This window comes from Microcaecilia unicolor, chromosome 12 (assembly GCF_901765095.1).
Source record: "Microcaecilia unicolor chromosome 12, aMicUni1.1, whole genome shotgun sequence".
Taxonomy (NCBI): domain Eukaryota; kingdom Metazoa; phylum Chordata; class Amphibia; order Gymnophiona; family Siphonopidae; genus Microcaecilia; species Microcaecilia unicolor.
Window position 1 is genome coordinate 14,282,574 of NC_044042.1, and position 17,021 is coordinate 14,299,594.

Sequence of the window (17,021 nt, forward strand, 5' to 3'; positions counted from 1 at the left end):
CTTGCTACGCCACTGATACACATTTATATAAGCACACACAAATAAGGGCAATTTCTAGAAGTCATTTAGCCACGTTCAATTTGAAATTCCTTTCTATCTGCTGGCAAAAGAGCACATTGGTGGTTGAGTTTTGTGGCTGTCATGATCTACTTGTTTTGCTTTGACTACAGCTGATCATTGCTGCCTTTGGCAACTGCCTAATCATTAGATCAGCCCTGCTGGTAGACTCCCAGAGAGAAGGCACAAAGAGGTGTGCTCTTTGAAAACCTGCTTCCCAGGCTTGTGCTTTCAACTCTCATTTACCCTTCCCTAGCCCAGTTCTCTGTTTTCACGCTACAAAATAGAGCAGTGCGAACTTTTGCAGAAGGAGCAACAGAGGCCAAGCAAAGCCTCAGCAGCACCACTGTTATAACTCCTCCCGTCCCCGCGTCCTAGTCTTTCCGCTTTTGTAGGGTGCATCAACTACACCCCGGAGCTTGCTTTTTCCCTAAGCGCATTAAAATTTAGGCACACTGGCTTACAGAATACACAGGGATTTGGGCGTGTAAATTCTAATTAATGCCAATTAGTGCTTGTTATTGTTTAATTGCTGTTAACGACTCTGATTGGCTTAAGCCAATTAAAGTTACGCGCGTCGTTACAGAATCCACCTGAATTTCCACGCGGAAGTCTAGCCGCGCTATATAAAATCCGGAGGTTAGAGTGCAAAATTTCACACAGTAATGCCAGTTACACCTGTAAATTAATTGGCACATTAGCCACTATAACAACCAATAGTCACTGATAACTGGAGTTAATTGGCACTAATTTGCAATTATACGCGTAATTCCACTTAGCTGCCATTCTAGAAAACGAGTGAATGCAAAGGGGTGTGCCCCCATGTGCACCCCTGCTTATGCATTTTCCTCAAAACGTAAAAGGACAGTGGCATATGTGCTAAGCCAGTTAAGACTTCAAATCTACAAACAACCCAATGACGTTCTTTAACATGGCAACAAAGTTGCTTAGTGACTCTTCTTGTTCGTTACTTTGTTTCACTGTGATGTGCATCACTGACTTATCGGCTTCCAGAAGCAGCTCCGTCAGGAAGAGCCTTTGCCCCTCCTCTTCCTGTGCAAATAAGTAGGCTTTCCACGGCTCGGTCCCGGCCTTGCTTATGGCGATGGTGTAGATACTAACGTCCTGTAAAGCCGTCTGCAGGGCATCAGGATGAACGTCTTCTCGCCAGCCTGCACTCGTCACACGAGCTGAAGCCAGCATCTTCCACTGACTCTCAAACAACTCTGGCTCCATCTGCGCATTCAGCTTTAAGGGCAGAGAGCCAGCGTCGGACTGACTGGAGGAAGCCACCTTTTTCTCTTCTGAAAGCGGCCACTCTGCAAAGAAGACAGAATTAAAACCAGATCACATTCGTGCCGAAAAACTCCCCGAGTTCATTTCATACGGGTCGGGACGCATGCAGCAGCTTTATTCATGTACATTCAGGGCCTAGAAAAATCTGTGGGACACACTCGCAGTCACTTCAGCTGATTCCAAGAGAGAGAAAGAGTGTGGAGGGACTGTTGAACTTGGTCGCTGGTTTGGAAATATTTCTAGTTTAGGAGTCCTTGTACTAAGCTGCAGTATAAAATGGGTTTAGGTACTAACACGGGACTTTCCCACGCACTGAGGTAATTTTTACTGCAGCTGTAAAAACAGGGCTTTTACTTTTTAAACATTTTTGCCAGTCTCCACTAATTTTTCCATTAGCGTGCAGAACCAGTAAAAATATTAACGTGGGAGCACTTACCTCTCCTGTTTAGGGGGTACTAAGGACTCCCATGTTAATTCTGTGTTGACGTGAACAAGCTAGCTGGTTAACGCTTCCAGGCCCACTCTCCACCCATGCCACATCACCTCAAAAAATTGAGGGTTCCTTTTACTAAGACGCGTAGGCGTCAAATTAGAACTACCGCCAGGCTACTGCATGCCCCGGCCGGTAATTCTAATTTCTATGCGAGTCCAAAACATGCGGCAGAAAATAATTTCTATTTTATTTATTTATTTATTTGTTACATTTGTATCCCACATTTTCCCACCTATTTGCAGGCTCAATGTGGCTTATATAGTACCTTAAATGGCGATCGTCAGTTTCGGTATGAACAAATATTTCCTACCGCGTGGTGCTAACTGGGCGGTAATCGGCAGTGTACGTGTGATGATGACTACCGCCCGAGACCTTACCGCTAAGTCAATGGGTGGCGGTAAGGTCTCAGACCCAAAATGGACGGGTGCTGATTTTTATTTCGCTGCACATCCATTTTCGGCAAAAAAAAAAAAAAGGCTTTTTTTGCAGGCACGCTGAAAAATGGAACTGGGCGTGTCCAATGCACACGTCTACACCAGCGCAGGCCATTTTTTGGCACACCTTAGTAAAAGGACCCCTAAATACCATGCAGTTAGCATATACAAAAGGGAAAAAATTACTGCAAGACATGTTAGGGCGTCCCGCGGCAAACCTACATTAGGGCTTGGTGCACCTTATTTATTTATTTGTTACATTTGTATCCCACATTTTCCCACCTATTTGCAGGCTCAATGTGGCTTACATAGTACCGTATGGCATTCGCCATTCCGGTAAAGAAACAAATACAAGTGGTATTATGATTAAGGAACATATGCTTCAGTTACAATGGGAATCAAGGAGAGGAAGGATTATTTAGTGTCCGGTACAAGCTTTGGTTATGATGTGTTGCAGAGTGCAGGCATTTATGTTGGGTCGACGGGGTATGCCTTTTGAACAGGTAAGTTCAAAAAGGCATACCCCGTTAGAGAGTTAGTCTAAAAATGAAAGATGCTGAATGTGTAGAGGAGGAATAATGATGATTTCTGTCATTGCGTACATTTTTTACACCAAAGAAAACATGGCATAAATCCCTGTGTATAGATTTATGTGCACTGGGTCATCAAACATATAAACGGTGAGTGACCGTACTCACTCGCAAATGCGCAGTAGAGACTTTCCTCTCTGACCCGCCCCCCTCGTCAATACGTGATGAGGGGGGGGGGGGCGAGACAGAGAGGGAAACTGCGCGAAGGGGAGGGAACCGCCCAGGTCGCCACCGCTCCCCCGGCCCGTCTCTTCGCTATTCAACTTACATCTCCGCAGCAGGCAGATCAGCTGAGCTGCCGTTGGCCTTCCTTCCCTGCCTGTGTCCCGCCCTCGCCGAGGTTACGTCACATGAGGACGGGACACAGGCAGAGAAGGCCGACAGGAGCTCAGATGATCTGCCTGCTGCGGAGATGTAAGTTGAATAGCGAAGAGATGGGCCGGGTGGAGGGGCGGCGGCGGTGACTCGGGGGGGGGGGGGGGGGTACCGGCAGTGGCGACCCACTAGCCTGTTTTAACGGGCTCAACGGCTAGTATTAAAAAAAAAAAAAAAAACATAAATTTTGGAACGCCCACGAAGTGCCCATTTCCCCGCCCATAACTGCACCTCTTTGCCTAAGCGCATTAAAATTTAGGTGCACAGCGTTACAGAATACACTTAGAGATTTGTGCGCGTAAATTCTAATTAATGTCAATTAGTGCTTGTTATTGCTTGTTAAGTGCTGTTAACTCTGGCTTAAGCCAATTAAGATACGTGCGTTGTTATAGAATCCACCTGAATTTCCGTGCGGAAATCTAGTCAAGCTATATAAAATCCGGAGGTTAGTGTGCAGAATTTCATACGCTAATGCCAGTTACATCTGTAAATTAATTGGCACATTAGCCACTATAACAACCAATAGTCTCTGATAATTGGAGTTAATTGACAGTAATTTGCAATGATGAGTAATAATGATTTCTGTCACTGCGTGCATTTTTTCCTGGTTGGGTGCTTCCTGTTATAAATGACATCTCTCATTACAGGTCATTTTACATATTTTAATTTCTTGTGCTGGACAAGTGCTATGTAGCAAATTCCAAGCACTTCCTGTTATTCACCCTCCAGAGGACAAAAATGAATTGAGCTGAGCTCAGTGTGCTGCTGCGGCTGAGAAAGCAGATTGTTAGGTATTATTAGGAAAGGAATGGAAAACAAAAATGAGGATGTTATAATGCCTTTGTATCACTCCATGGTGCAACCGCACCTCGAATATTGTGTGCAATTCTGGTCACCGCATCTGAAAAAAGATATAGTGGAATTAGAAAAGGTGCAGAGAAGGGCAACAAAAATGATAAAGGGGATGGGACAAGTTCCCTATGAGGAAAGGCTAGAGCGGCTAGGGCTCTTCAGCTTGGAGAAAAGACGGCTGAGGGGAGATATGATCGAGGTCTATAAAATAATGAGTGGAGTTGAACGGGTAGATATGAAGCGCCTGCTTACGCTTTCCAAAAATACTAGGACTAGGGGGCATGCGATGAAGCTACAATGAAGTAAATTTAAAACAAATCAGAGAAAATGTTTCTTCACTCAACGTGTAATTAAACTCTGGAATTCGTTGCCAAAGAATATGGTAAAGGTGGTTAGCTTAGCAGAATTTAAAAAAGGTTTGGATGGCTTCCTAAAGGAAAAAGTCCATAGACCATTATTAAATTGGACTTGGGGAAAATCCAGTATTTCTGGGATAAGCAGTATAAAATGTTTTGTACTTTCTTGGGATGTTGCCAGGTATTTGTGACCTGGATTGGCCACTGTTGGAAACAGGATGCTGGGCTTGATGGACCTTTGGTCTGTCCCAGTATGGCAATACTTATGAACTGAGCTCAGTGTTGGACTACGACTAAGAAAAACACACTGCCTTTTCTAGTACAGCCCATGTACCTGCTTTTGACAGCTCGGTGCCCTCCGTGTTGAGCTTGGATTTCCAGCGAGCAGTGAGGACTGTCCATTGCTCTCTACCATAAACTGGCACCAGCGTGTTGAAGTCCGACGCCCATGCATCAATAGGTTTCTCTGCCCGATCCTCCAGAACCCCCAAAGATGGGTCAGATTTTGGGACGGCCAGGACCCGTTTCACCTCTTCAATGCCAGCTAATAACAGACGGTAATAGAATAGTCCGCGGTCCCGAACAGCCATGTTAGTCTCTTCCTCTGGAGAATAAAATACAAGGTAAAATAACCAACAGCAGCTTGGGCAGGAGTGAGAGAAAAAAGCTCTAGTCCTGGAGGGCTGCACGGTGGTCAGTGCCCCTTCTTTGATGGCATCTGGGAGTATTGGGCCGCTAAGGTAAAATAACGCTAGCTTTGAGCTAGCGTTATTTTACCAGAAATAAGCGCAACGTACATTAAGCAGCCCTTTTACTAAGGCGTGCCAAAAAATGGCCTGCGCTGGTGTAGGTGCATGTTTTGGACGTGCGCAGGTCCATTTTCAGCGTGCCTGCAAAAAAGGCGGGGTTTTTTTGCGGCAGAAAATGGGTGTGCGGCAAAATTAAAACCAGCGTGCGGCCATTTTCAGCCCGAGACCTTACTGCCACCCATTGACTTAGCGGTAAGGCCTCACGTGTTAACCGGGTGGTAATCGTCAGCGCGTGAACGCTACTGATTCCTGCCAAGTAAACGCCACGCGGTAGAAAATTTCTACCGCGTGTTCTGGATGCGTGTCATAAATGGAATTATCGCCCAGGGCACGCAGTAGCCAAGTGGTAGTTCCAATTTGATGCGCGTAGGTGTCTACTCGCCGTAGTAAAAGGGCCCCTTAGTGATTTGGGGTCCTTTCACTAAGGCACGCTGAAAAATGGCCTGTGGTAATGTGTATGCATGTTTTGGGCGCGCGCAGAATCATTTTTCACCGCAACTGTAAAAAAAGCCTTTTTAAAATTTTTGCCGAAAATGGACGTGCGGCAAAATCAAAATTGCCGCGCGTCCATTTTGGGTCTGCGACCTTACCGCCAGCCATTGACCTAGCGGTAAAGTCTCACGCGGTAACTGGGCACTAATGACCTACGTGCGCCAAATGCTACTTGGCGCGTGTATCGGACGCACGGCAAAAAGGAAATTACTGTAAGAGCCACGTTGTAGCTGTGCTGTAACACCATTTTGGCACGCATAGACGCTTACGTGGCTTTAGTAAAAGAGCCCCTGTGTGTGCTGTGGCTATACAAGTTAGTAGCAGGTTTTCCAAAAACACTTCTTAACTGCGTAGGGCAGGCGATGAAACTACAGTGTAGTAAATTTAAAACAAATCAGAGAAAATGTTTCTTCACCCAACGCATAATTAAATTCTGGAATTCGTTGCCGGAGAACGTGGTGAAGGCGGTTAGCTTGGCAGAGTTTAAAAAGGGGTTAGACGGTTTCCTAAAGGACAAGTCCATAAACCACTACTAAATGGACTTGGGAAAAATCCACAATTCCAGGAATAACATGTATAGAATGTTTGTACGTTTGGGAAGCTCGCCAGGTGCCCTTGGCCTGGATTGGCTGCTGTCGTGGACAGGATGCTGGGCTCGATGGACCCTTGGTCTTTTCCCAGTGTGGCATTACTTATGTAATTATACCACACAAACCTTCTAAGAAGATCTCCTTTATCTTTTACTGCCTCCATCTCCTCACCTGAGAGGATCCAGAAACAGACTGGAACCGTCCTAACGTCGTCTTAGGAACAACGAGCTTGGTATTCACACTAAACCTCCCACAAATAAGCTCAGACTGGACCTCCTTGCTCTGGCCGGGCCCTGCATCATACACCGCTACCTACCTATGCAGTAATGAAGGAGGCGGCCGAGCATATCCTGGCATTCCGCTGGGCGCACGAGAAAAAGCTGAACCAGCGCGGCAAGCAACGCCATCTTCACTGCCGGGGACGTCTCCATTTTCACATTCTCCACGAAGTCCTCCAAAACATAAGGGGCATTATCGAGTTTCTCTCCATGAACTCCCAGAAGCCAAATCAGTGCCTGCTTTCCCTAGTCAGAGGGGAGGGGGGGGGGGGGCAGAAGAGAAAGACATTTCTGACTTGTGAGTTCACACCAATAAATTAAAATTTTAAAGCTGCAGTGTGCAAAATTATTTGTGACTATTTGGACTCCCTACATGCAGAATTTACCTCCTAGAGTCCGTTTAGCTTTCTTATGATCAAACAAAATAAAACATGGAAAAGAAAATAAGATGATACCTTTTTTATTGGACATAACTTAATACATTTCTTGATTAGCTTTTGAAGGTTGCCCTTCTTCCTCAGATCGGAAATAAGCAAATGTGCTAGCTGACAGTGTATATAAGTGAAAACATTCAAGCATTACTATGACAGTCTGACAGGGTGGGAGGATGGGGGTGGGTAGGAGGTATGCATGGGGACATCAAAGCATATCATTGATATTCTAACAGGATGGGTGTGGATAGGTGAGGGGTGGGGTGATCAACAGAGACATACAGCTTTATGGTTTATAATGGGCTAGGAACCCCAGGTCCTTGTTAAGTCCTTTCTGTTGGGTGTTAAAATATTCAATCATTCTGACTTCAAAGGTCTTACGTTCTTGTATGGTTTTAAAGTTACCTTTCAGGATTCTCACTGTGAAGTCACTGGTACAGTGTCCTGGTCCTGTAAAATGCTTGAATGTTTTCACTTATATACACTGTCAGCTAGCACATTTGCTTATTTCCGATCTGAGGAAGAAGGGCAACCTTCAAAAGCTAATCAAGAAATGTATTAAGTTATGTCCAATAAAAAAGGTATCATCTTATTTTCTTTTCCATGTTTTATTTTGTTTGATTTCTATTGATAACCTTAAGAGTGGACTAACACGGCTACCACACTCCTCTACTTATATAGTTGATAATGTTCCTTCTCAGTTATCCTATGTGGTGTTTTTTTGGGACTAGAGAGATTTATAAAGAGGGGTCGGGGAGAGATGAGGGTGGGAGTCTTATGTTAAAAATGGTTATATTGTTGCCTATGCATTTATGCTAAATTGTGAGATTCTAAGACAAGATCTTGAAACGCCAACTTGCGATTTAGGAAGCGCATCTGTAAAAAATGCCTTTTTAAAAATTTTTGCCGAAAATTGCCGCGCGTCCATTATGGGTCTGAGGCCTTACCGCCAGCCACTGACCTAGCGGTAAAGTCTCACGCGGTACCCAGGTGGTAATGACCTACGCGCATCAAATGCCACTTGGTGCGCATCCAAAAATAAAAGTTGTATTTTGGACGCGTGCCAAAAATGAAATCACCGCAAGAGCCATGCGGTAGCTGGGGGGGTTAAATCCATTTTGGCATGCATTGGACGCGCGTACACGCTTACGCAGGTTAGTAACTAACTCGGAACAAATATGTCTTTAGGGCTTTGTGAAAATGGTAAGAAGAAGAAAGTTGTCTACTTTGGATTGGAAGATTATTCCAAATCTCTGCCCTTAGATCAGGAAAAGAATACTCAATAGGACATGAACAAAATATAAAAAGGCAAGTTACCAAAGGGGGGTAGTTACTAAGGTGCAGTAAAAGCTGGCCCTTTAGCACATTTTAGTTTACTGTGGGAATCAAGGCCGCTGAGAGACAGAGCCGGGCCCGGAGTGCCGCCACCCCTCACAAGCTCAGGCCGCCACCACCCCATACCTTCCTGCATCAGTGCGTCTGATCCTCCTGGGCCTCGAAGGTGGGCCTGGCGCCGGGGCCTGTCTCTCTCCTGCTCCTGTGTGCCAGGACCGGGTTATCACGTTAATATAATCACCCGGGTCCCTACAGGAGCAGGAGAGAGACAAACCCCGGCACCAGGCCTCCCCCAGAGGCTGGGCCTGGGGTATTTTGCCCCCCCCCCCCATCTCCCCCTCTCAGTGGTCCTGGTGGGAATCACTAACCTGCGCATCTCAGTATTGCAGGTAAGTGACTCCAGCAGTACAGGAATAATGTGATAAACCTCACAAGCTACGTTATTCTGCTTCCTGGGTGCATTGGGCCACACATATCTTTGGTTAAATTCAAACTGATTTTTATTGAAGTTTAAATAACAAATGAACAGCAAACAGAGGAACAACAACTTAACATCCACTGATGTAACAACATATCATAAATAACATACTATGGAAGTACTATAGGGCCAGTGCTTGTTAAAAAGCAGCAGCTCCCCCCCTCTTCCCTCCCTTCCCCTTGAAAATACATTAGTTCAGATCACCAATCCTCGCCCTGTCATATATAGTAACATAGTAAATGACGGCAGATAAAGACCTGAACGGTCCATCCAGTCTGCCCGACAAAATAAACTCATTTTACATGGTATGTGATACTTTATATGTATACCTGAGTTTGATTTGTCCTTGTCTTTCTCAGGGCACAGACCGTAGAAGTCTGCCCAGTACTGTTCTTGTACTAAGTTCTGAAGCTAACATCGAAGCCCCTTAAAATTTACACTTCAGCCCATCCCTATCTATTCAGTCACGATCAGGGCACAGACCATAGAAGTCTGCCCAGCACTCTTCTTGTACTAAACGTTCTGAAGATTCTGGAATCCTAAAGAGTTACAAGATTCCGGAATCCCAATTAGTAGCAACATTCCATGTAGAACCTCAAAGAGTAACATAGTAACATAGTAAATGATGGTAGATAAAGACCTGAACGGTCCATCCGTTAACCTACCCTTCAATTATGGGCTGCTCATGTCTTTGTCAGTGGGCACACTTACAAAATCAGCAAGGGATCAAATACTTATTTCCACCACTGTACATGCTTTGCATCTCATTATTATGTATCCTGAAGTAACCTAAACTAATGTGTGTTACAGTAATACAACACACGTTTGCCTTTTAATGCAAATTAAGGGATAAATAATGTGCATTAGTGCGGTAACGCACCTTAATAACTACCCTCTGAATAGCTGCTCTCAAATTCCTAGCGGAGAATACTCTACCTCGTTGTCATGGACGTTTTCCTCACAACCAGGCAAAACCTGGCAGACAGCCTCAGTACACGGAGGACACAGCCACACGAGGTCCCGAAACGTTTGAACAACAGCTGGAAACAATGACATGCCAGAAACAAAATTTATAAACATTGCTTAAACTTCCAGGAAGCAGAGGATCAAGGGGTCAGATCTATCTACACAAATACACCTCGAAAAACCCCTAACAAATACCAGTAAGCTATCATCTCCGACACTCAATATCCTTTCACTCCTCCTTTAACATTTCTGGGAATAGATGTTCTGTTTGTCGCATTGGCTAGATAAGACTGCATAAGCTCAACTGCTTTCCTTTGGACTTAATTAACAAAAAGAAAAACAAAAAGAAATACCCTTGTATTAAGGCTATGTTAGACAGACTATACATTAAGGGCGATGAAAATAATAAAGGGGAATAATAAAGGGGATGGGACGACTTCCCTATGAGGAAAGGCTAAAGGGGGTAGGGCTCTTCAGCTTGGAGAAAAGGCGGCTGAGGGGAGATATGATAGAGGTCTATAAAATAATGAGTGGAGTTGAACGGGTACATGTGAAGCGTCTGTTTGCTTTTTCCAAAAATACAAGGACTAGGGGGCATGCGATGAAGCTACAATGTAGTAAATTTAACACGAATCAGAGAAAACGTTTCTTCACTCAACGTGTAATTAAACTCTGGAATTCGTTGCCAGAGAATGTGGTAAAGGCAGTTAGCTTAGCAGAGTTCAAAAAAGGTTTGGACGGCTTCCTAAAGGAAAAGTCCATAGACCATTATTAAATGGACCTGGGGAAAATCCACTATTTCTGGGGTAAGCAGTATAAAATGTTTTGCAGTTTTTTTGGGATCTTGCCAGGTATTTGTGACCTGGATTGACCACTGTTGGAAACAGGATGCTGGGCTTGATGGGCCTTTGGTTTTTCCCAGCATGGCAATACTTATGTACTAAAGATTAGCTCGCGTTATCTGCAGCAAGTCCCATAGGAATAAAACGAGACCTGCTGCAAATAACTCAGCCTAACCTCTAGTAAAAGACCTCCTAAGGCTTTCCAGAAATCTTCAGCAAAGAGGTTTCTTACCAAAAAAAAAAAAAAAAAAACCCAAACAATTTACAGAAGACGGCAGAAACAGTTACCTGAAGTAATGTGCTCATGTTTTAGAGCAAGCAGTTCTGTTAAAATGATGATGCATTTCTCACCGTATGTTCTTGCAATGCGACCTGCATAATCAGAAAAACAAACAGAAGAGGATTTTCAAAGTTACATTTAGTATGAAAATCAGAACTACAACTCCCTACATGCAACGGGGCAAACCTAAGACTGCTCAGTCTGTCCTGAATGGGGATGAAGCGCTACAGGGCTAAGATGTTCTTTATAACGGGGAGGTGGGTCGTTTATGGTGATGGAAGGGCTGCGGATAGTAAATGTTCTGTTTTGGTCACGGTCAAATATAAGGGAACGGACATTTATCATTGCCGCCACAAAATATTTCAGCAAGGCTCTATTCTAGTTTACTGAATGGGAGAAAACACAGCTCTGTCTGCAACTGATAAACCAGTGAGAATGCTTAGGGGCCCTTTTACTAAGCCGGGTGCCCAACGTGCGCCAAAATGGAGTTACCGCCCGGTTACCGCGTGGCTCTTGTGGTAATTTCATTTTTGGCACGTGGCCGACATGCAGGTCCGAACAATAATTTTGCGTACCGGATGCGCGCTAAATGGCATTTGACACGCGTAGGTCATTACCGCCCGGTTATCGCATGAGACTTTACCGCTAGGTCAACGGCTGGCTGTAAGGTCGCAGACCCAAAACGGATGCGCGGCAATTTTGATTTTGCCGCACGTCCATTTTCGGCAAAAAATTTTTAAAAGGCCTTTTTCACAGGCCCGCTGAAAAATGGATCAGCACACGCCCAAAACCCGCAACTACACTACCACAAGCCATTTTTAAGTGCACCTTATTAAAAGGACCCCTCAAGAGATGATCTCACCAATAGCAAAGATGGCAGCTTGTGCAAGATCCGTAGAGACGTCTGTGCAGTAGCCCCTCAGCTCTTCCAGCACATGCTGTACATTTTCATCATTTACCAGCTCACACAGGATCTCCATCTTCCGACACTTGATGTAGTGTGGCTCCGAGTACGAGCAGAAGAACTTCTTGTAATGTGCACTGAAATGGCCTGGCAAGCTACGCAGAATCTCCCGCACGTGGCAAAGAGCTGTGAAGCAGAGCTCCCTGCTCTCCGCTGTGCAGACAGCCAGCAGTGGCCCCTTCACTCTACCCAGCACATCTGCCTGCACGTGGGGGAAGCCCCGGGCAAGGATCAAGAAGAGCTTGGTGGTCCCCAAGACCACACTGGGGTTACTGCTACTCAGAGAACTGTCCAGCAGGTTCAGGATGTCAAAAACCTCCTCTTCAGTTCGGGGTTTATAACGAAGAAGAAACCTTAATACCTCACTTTGTCCCCACTGGTCCAAATCTGTCATTCTAGAACCAAAGGAAAAATAGGATGAATTTGTTACACAATGCCACGTAAAGTGTAGTAAAAGATTAGTCATACGGTTATACTCATTGCATTCACAAAGGGCCCCTTTTACCAAGTTGCGGCAAAAGGGGGCCTGCGCTAGCGTCGGTGCGTGTTTTTCACACGCGCCGAGGCCCCCTTTTATAGCAGTGGGTAAAAGGGAAGTCTCTCTTTTCTGTAGGAAATGGCCGTGTGGCAAATAAAGCACTTCCCGCACGGCCATTTTTTTGGAGGGAGCCCTTACTGCCACTCACTGAGATGGTGGTAAGGGCTCCCACATTAACCCGGCGCTAATTGGTAAAAGGTAAAGCAACCTACAAAGAAATCATTAACTAAAACAATGATTTTCTCCAGCTAATTCCTATTTATTAAAAGGATTTTTTTTGCATTTTTCTCTTTTATGAAAAAAACATTACCTACAAAAATAAATATATTTTTGTACCACCCCATACTAGGGCTGGGCTGGTGGTACTTCCTGTTTAGCGAGTGGTAAGCCCGCATTGGGCTTACCGCCACTTAGTAAAAGGGGCCCAAAGCTTGCAATGCAAAGTTAATTTTTCACCTTTGCAAACAGCTGTCCTGTGGGAAGAGAAATATCTGGTTTTCTCAATCCCCCTGATCTACCGCTTTTAAATCAAATCGTTACCCCTTTGAGGGCTGGCTTGATCATCTCTGGCTCTTTCCTCTCTACTCGTAACACTGTCTGATCGCATTCAGAGCTGCGACGCAGAAGTGACCATGGTGCGTCTCAATTTCAGAAACTGGATTTTAGCAGTAAGGGAACAGTGTAGTGATATACTCAAGATCATACAATCATTGGAGCAGCAGAAAACTCCAATTGGGATCTCTAGGGTCTCGTGTATGTGTTTAACCACTGAATCAAGTGCTGTAGGGTTATTATGCTTTCTTGCAGAACATGATAGAGATCAGACACCATGCTGAACTGACCCTTACAAATTATACTTATACATCATACGATCACTATACAACTTTGTATTTGTTATCCACCGACTGGGCAAACGCCTTTGACGGTACTATGTAAGCCACATTGAGCCTGCAAATAGGTAGGAAAATGTGGGGTACAAATGCAATAAATAAATAAATACTTAGGGCTTCTGACCCTACATGTTTACTGTTTGGAATTTTAGGCGTCTCACAATATTGAATCCTGTTACCACATCTGTGTATATGATCCCATTACTAACTTAATGATACTTAAATTTTGATATTAATAAAAATTTTCTTTTTCAAGGGAAAAAAAACCTTAGTCGCTCTCACGGCTCCCTTTTAAGGAACACGTGGAAGAACATCACATCAACACCACCGTTGTTGGTCTAAAAACCCTCCTATATTCACTTATAAGTTGTGCATAAATTATCCCACTACCACATTAAGAGGGTCTTTTACTAATGCGCACTCACATTTTTGGCGCGCGCTAAAATTGTGGGCGTGCTAAACGTTACAAACGCCAATGCATTCCTATGGGCATCTCTAATGTTTAGCGCGCGCTAAAAACGTGAGAGCGCCTTAGTAAAAGATGCCCTAAAGATCATACATAAATTGTCAAAATTCTAAAACAGTTTGTTTTAAAATTTTTATCAATGCCACATAATTATTTGTAACAGCTTGTAGCAACCAATAACATCTTTGGCATTTCACTTATGCGAAAAACGTATCTTCAGGCTGGTTTAAACTCTTGGGTTCCCACTGCTGCAAAGGGTCACTGTGCCAGCGGCCCACTCTGATGACATCAGCTGGCTGCAAAGGCAACTGTACTGGATGATGTCATCAGCATGCGCCGGAAGGCTGATTTTTCACAATGTTTTGGTTACAAGTGGAAACCCCAAATTTCCCATTGGGTGTGGATTATTGGGATTTTCCAGTTAGAACCGAAAATCAAAAGCGCTAATTATATGATTCAGTTTTAGATGTAACTTATCTTTTTTGGGGTGAGAAGAAATCAGACTTCAAATCAGTGCACAGTGATACTTTTCACTGCCTCTGTGAGAAGACAATCTCCACCATTGTGCAGCAGTGACACAAGGATGCACTTTTGCTGGGTTCCAGAGGGACCTGAAGTTTGTTCCCCTCATCTGAAGGACTGTTACTGCAACAACTAGGCAAGATGGGAGGGGGAGAGGACCACAAACAGGAAAACCCCCAGCTAAAATGTGTGATCCCCCAGCTAAAATGTGAAAGAAGCCCCAGAAAAGGGCAAATGCTGACTGAAATGGAAGCAGCAGAGTAGAAATAATTAGAGAAACACCATCAGTTCCAACAAGGTTAAGAATGTAAAGTTTTCATATAACTCATTCAGGAAAATGCTCTCAGGTTTGACTTGATATGAACAGTTTGAGTCTGAGAACTGACACCAATTCACAGCTGTTAAAAAGCTTTAGGAAAATAAGTTGAGATGGACAAAAAGAAAATGAAAGCACCTGTTCAGGAGATGATGGGCTATGGGCTTGTTGATCACCACACCCCCTTCCCGCTGCAGTATTTCCTCCAGCGCCCGGAGACAATTCACCATCACGATGGGATCTGGGTCCCGCAGCAGACTGTATAGCTCATTCACTAGAGTTCCATCTGAGGAAAAGCCACAAAATGACACAGTGAACGACATGCGAAACCGGCAGGACCTCAGCAGCAACTCGAACAAACTTCAGAGTCAAGAAATGGGAAAGTGTTTTTTCCAAATCGTTAAGCAGCACATTACAAAAGGAACAACACAATTCAAATTCATGGTGGTTAATTGTCCAGGCAAAGAAAATTCCCTCCTGGCTGAATATGTTTTAGACCCAAAGGGGTTACAAACAAATTTATCCTGCAGAAATTACTTCACTCCTGCTTGGAGTTTCTATTTTCAGTCTGCTGCAACTGTACTGGACTGTTCCCAATTTCTGTAGATCGGATAACCAGACAGAGAGGAAGTTTTGATTGCATAGAGACAATCGAAGATTGGACTTCATTCCATGGGCTCAAATTAAACCATGAAAAAAATAACCCCCCAGTTTACAAAGCCGCGCAGCAATGCTGATACAGCCCATTCAAAGTGAATGGGCTGTGTCGACATTACCACGCGACTTTGTAAACAGGAGGGGGGGGGGTAAGTTTTATTGAATAGGTTCTACAGATCATATTTCAAAGTTTTACAAATGGGTCCGAGAAATTCAGTTTTGTAACTTCATCAAGGATTTTGGGGGTGGAAGTGCATTGTCTTCTGTCTTTAAAATCCCAAGTAAAACCTCTGGTGAAGAATTCATTCTGTGTTCTCAAAAAGCTTAGAGCTATTCGTACATATTTTGAACCTTTGTTTAGACTTTTACTCCAGACTTTAATTTTACCAAGAATGGACTGCTATAATATCATTTATGCAGGCTGCTCTAAAACTTTGATTAGACGGATACAAACCATACAAAATGTATTCAGCCCATAAAAATGATTTTGTTACTCCATTCTATTTGGATTTACGCTAGCTTTCAACAGAACACAATTTAAGCTGGGTACCATCATTTTTAAAATCTTGTATGATAATGCCCCTCTGTATTTGAGTGAGCTACTGGCTCCTGTTCACAGAGGTGACTTTCATAATACACGTAATCAACTGTTATTGCGTTTTCCTTCAACAAAGAAAATAGTATCTAGTAAGATGTTTAACGCTTCATGTTCATATTAAGCAGTTCTGGCCTGGAATTCACTGCCATTATACAACAGAACACTTAACAATTATTTCATATTCCATAAGGTCCTAAAAACATTTTTATTTTATAAATATGATCTATTGAAGGTATAATTTTCTTTTGCTTGTTTACAACAGGTCGTGCCCGGAATTTCTGTGTACCCAGTTCTTTCTTTTAACTCTGTAATCCACACAGAACGTTTAAGGTAGAGGCAGAACATAAGCCTGGCGTAACATAACATAAGAACATTTCAGCCACCTACCAATTTCCAGGTCCCCTTGCTGAGCGTACATTTTTGCTGACCCCAGGACAGCCACTCTCCTCACATATGAAGCTTTGTCTCGGAGTCCGTTTAGAATGGGTTGTTGAATATATTCATGGAGGCCTGGCATCCTGCATCAAGAAAACATTGCAAAATACCCTTTATCCATATAAGGGGCCTTTTTACTAAGCTGCGTAGGCGCCTCCATGCGCCCAACACGCATCAACTCGGAGGAGTGACGTAGTGGTTAGGGTGGTGGACTTTGGTCCTGGGGAACTAAGGAACTGAGTTCGATTCCCAGCACAGGCAGCTCCTTGTGACTCTGGGCAAGTCACTTAACCCTCCATTGCCTGCCGCATTGAGCCTGGCATGAGTGGGAAAAGTGCGGGGTACAAATGTAACAACAACAACAAAAAAAACTCGGAACTACCGCTCGGCAACTGTGTGGCCCGGGCGGTAATTTCATTTTTTATGCACGTCCACTACGTGGACTGGAAAATTTCTGATGCACGGTGCTAACTGGGCAGTGTACGTGCACTGATGATTACCACCCGGTTAGCACATGAGACCTTAATGCTGTCAGTGGGTGGCGTGCGTCCATTTTGGTCCAAAATGGACGCACGCCAATTTTTATTTGCCGCACGTCCATTTTCGTCCCCCCCCCCCCAAAAAAAAGGTCTTTTTTGCAGGTGCGCTGAAAAACGCACCTGCGCTCGTCCAATACGCGCG

General features: G+C 44.2%; 1 protein-coding gene across 1 annotated transcript in view; it reads right to left on the minus strand.

Moving 5' to 3' along the window:
- AP4B1 (adaptor related protein complex 4 subunit beta 1) overlaps window positions 1–17,021 on the minus strand; it is a 20,571-nt gene continuing 3,550 nt past the window's right edge. Inside the window, exons 4-11 of the mRNA XM_030221186.1 lie at window positions 16,293–16,423; window positions 14,789–14,936; window positions 11,817–12,313; window positions 10,963–11,046; window positions 9,803–9,906; window positions 6,661–6,868; window positions 4,788–5,057; window positions 1–1,376 (exon numbers count right to left, since the gene is read on the minus strand). Coding sequence (XP_030077046.1) covers window positions 946–1,376; window positions 4,788–5,057; window positions 6,661–6,868; window positions 9,803–9,906; window positions 10,963–11,046; window positions 11,817–12,313; window positions 14,789–14,936; window positions 16,293–16,423 — 1,873 coding nt within the window. The 3' untranslated portion in view covers window positions 1–945. The remainder of the gene's footprint in view (window positions 1,377–4,787; window positions 5,058–6,660; window positions 6,869–9,802; window positions 9,907–10,962; window positions 11,047–11,816; window positions 12,314–14,788; window positions 14,937–16,292; window positions 16,424–17,021) is intronic.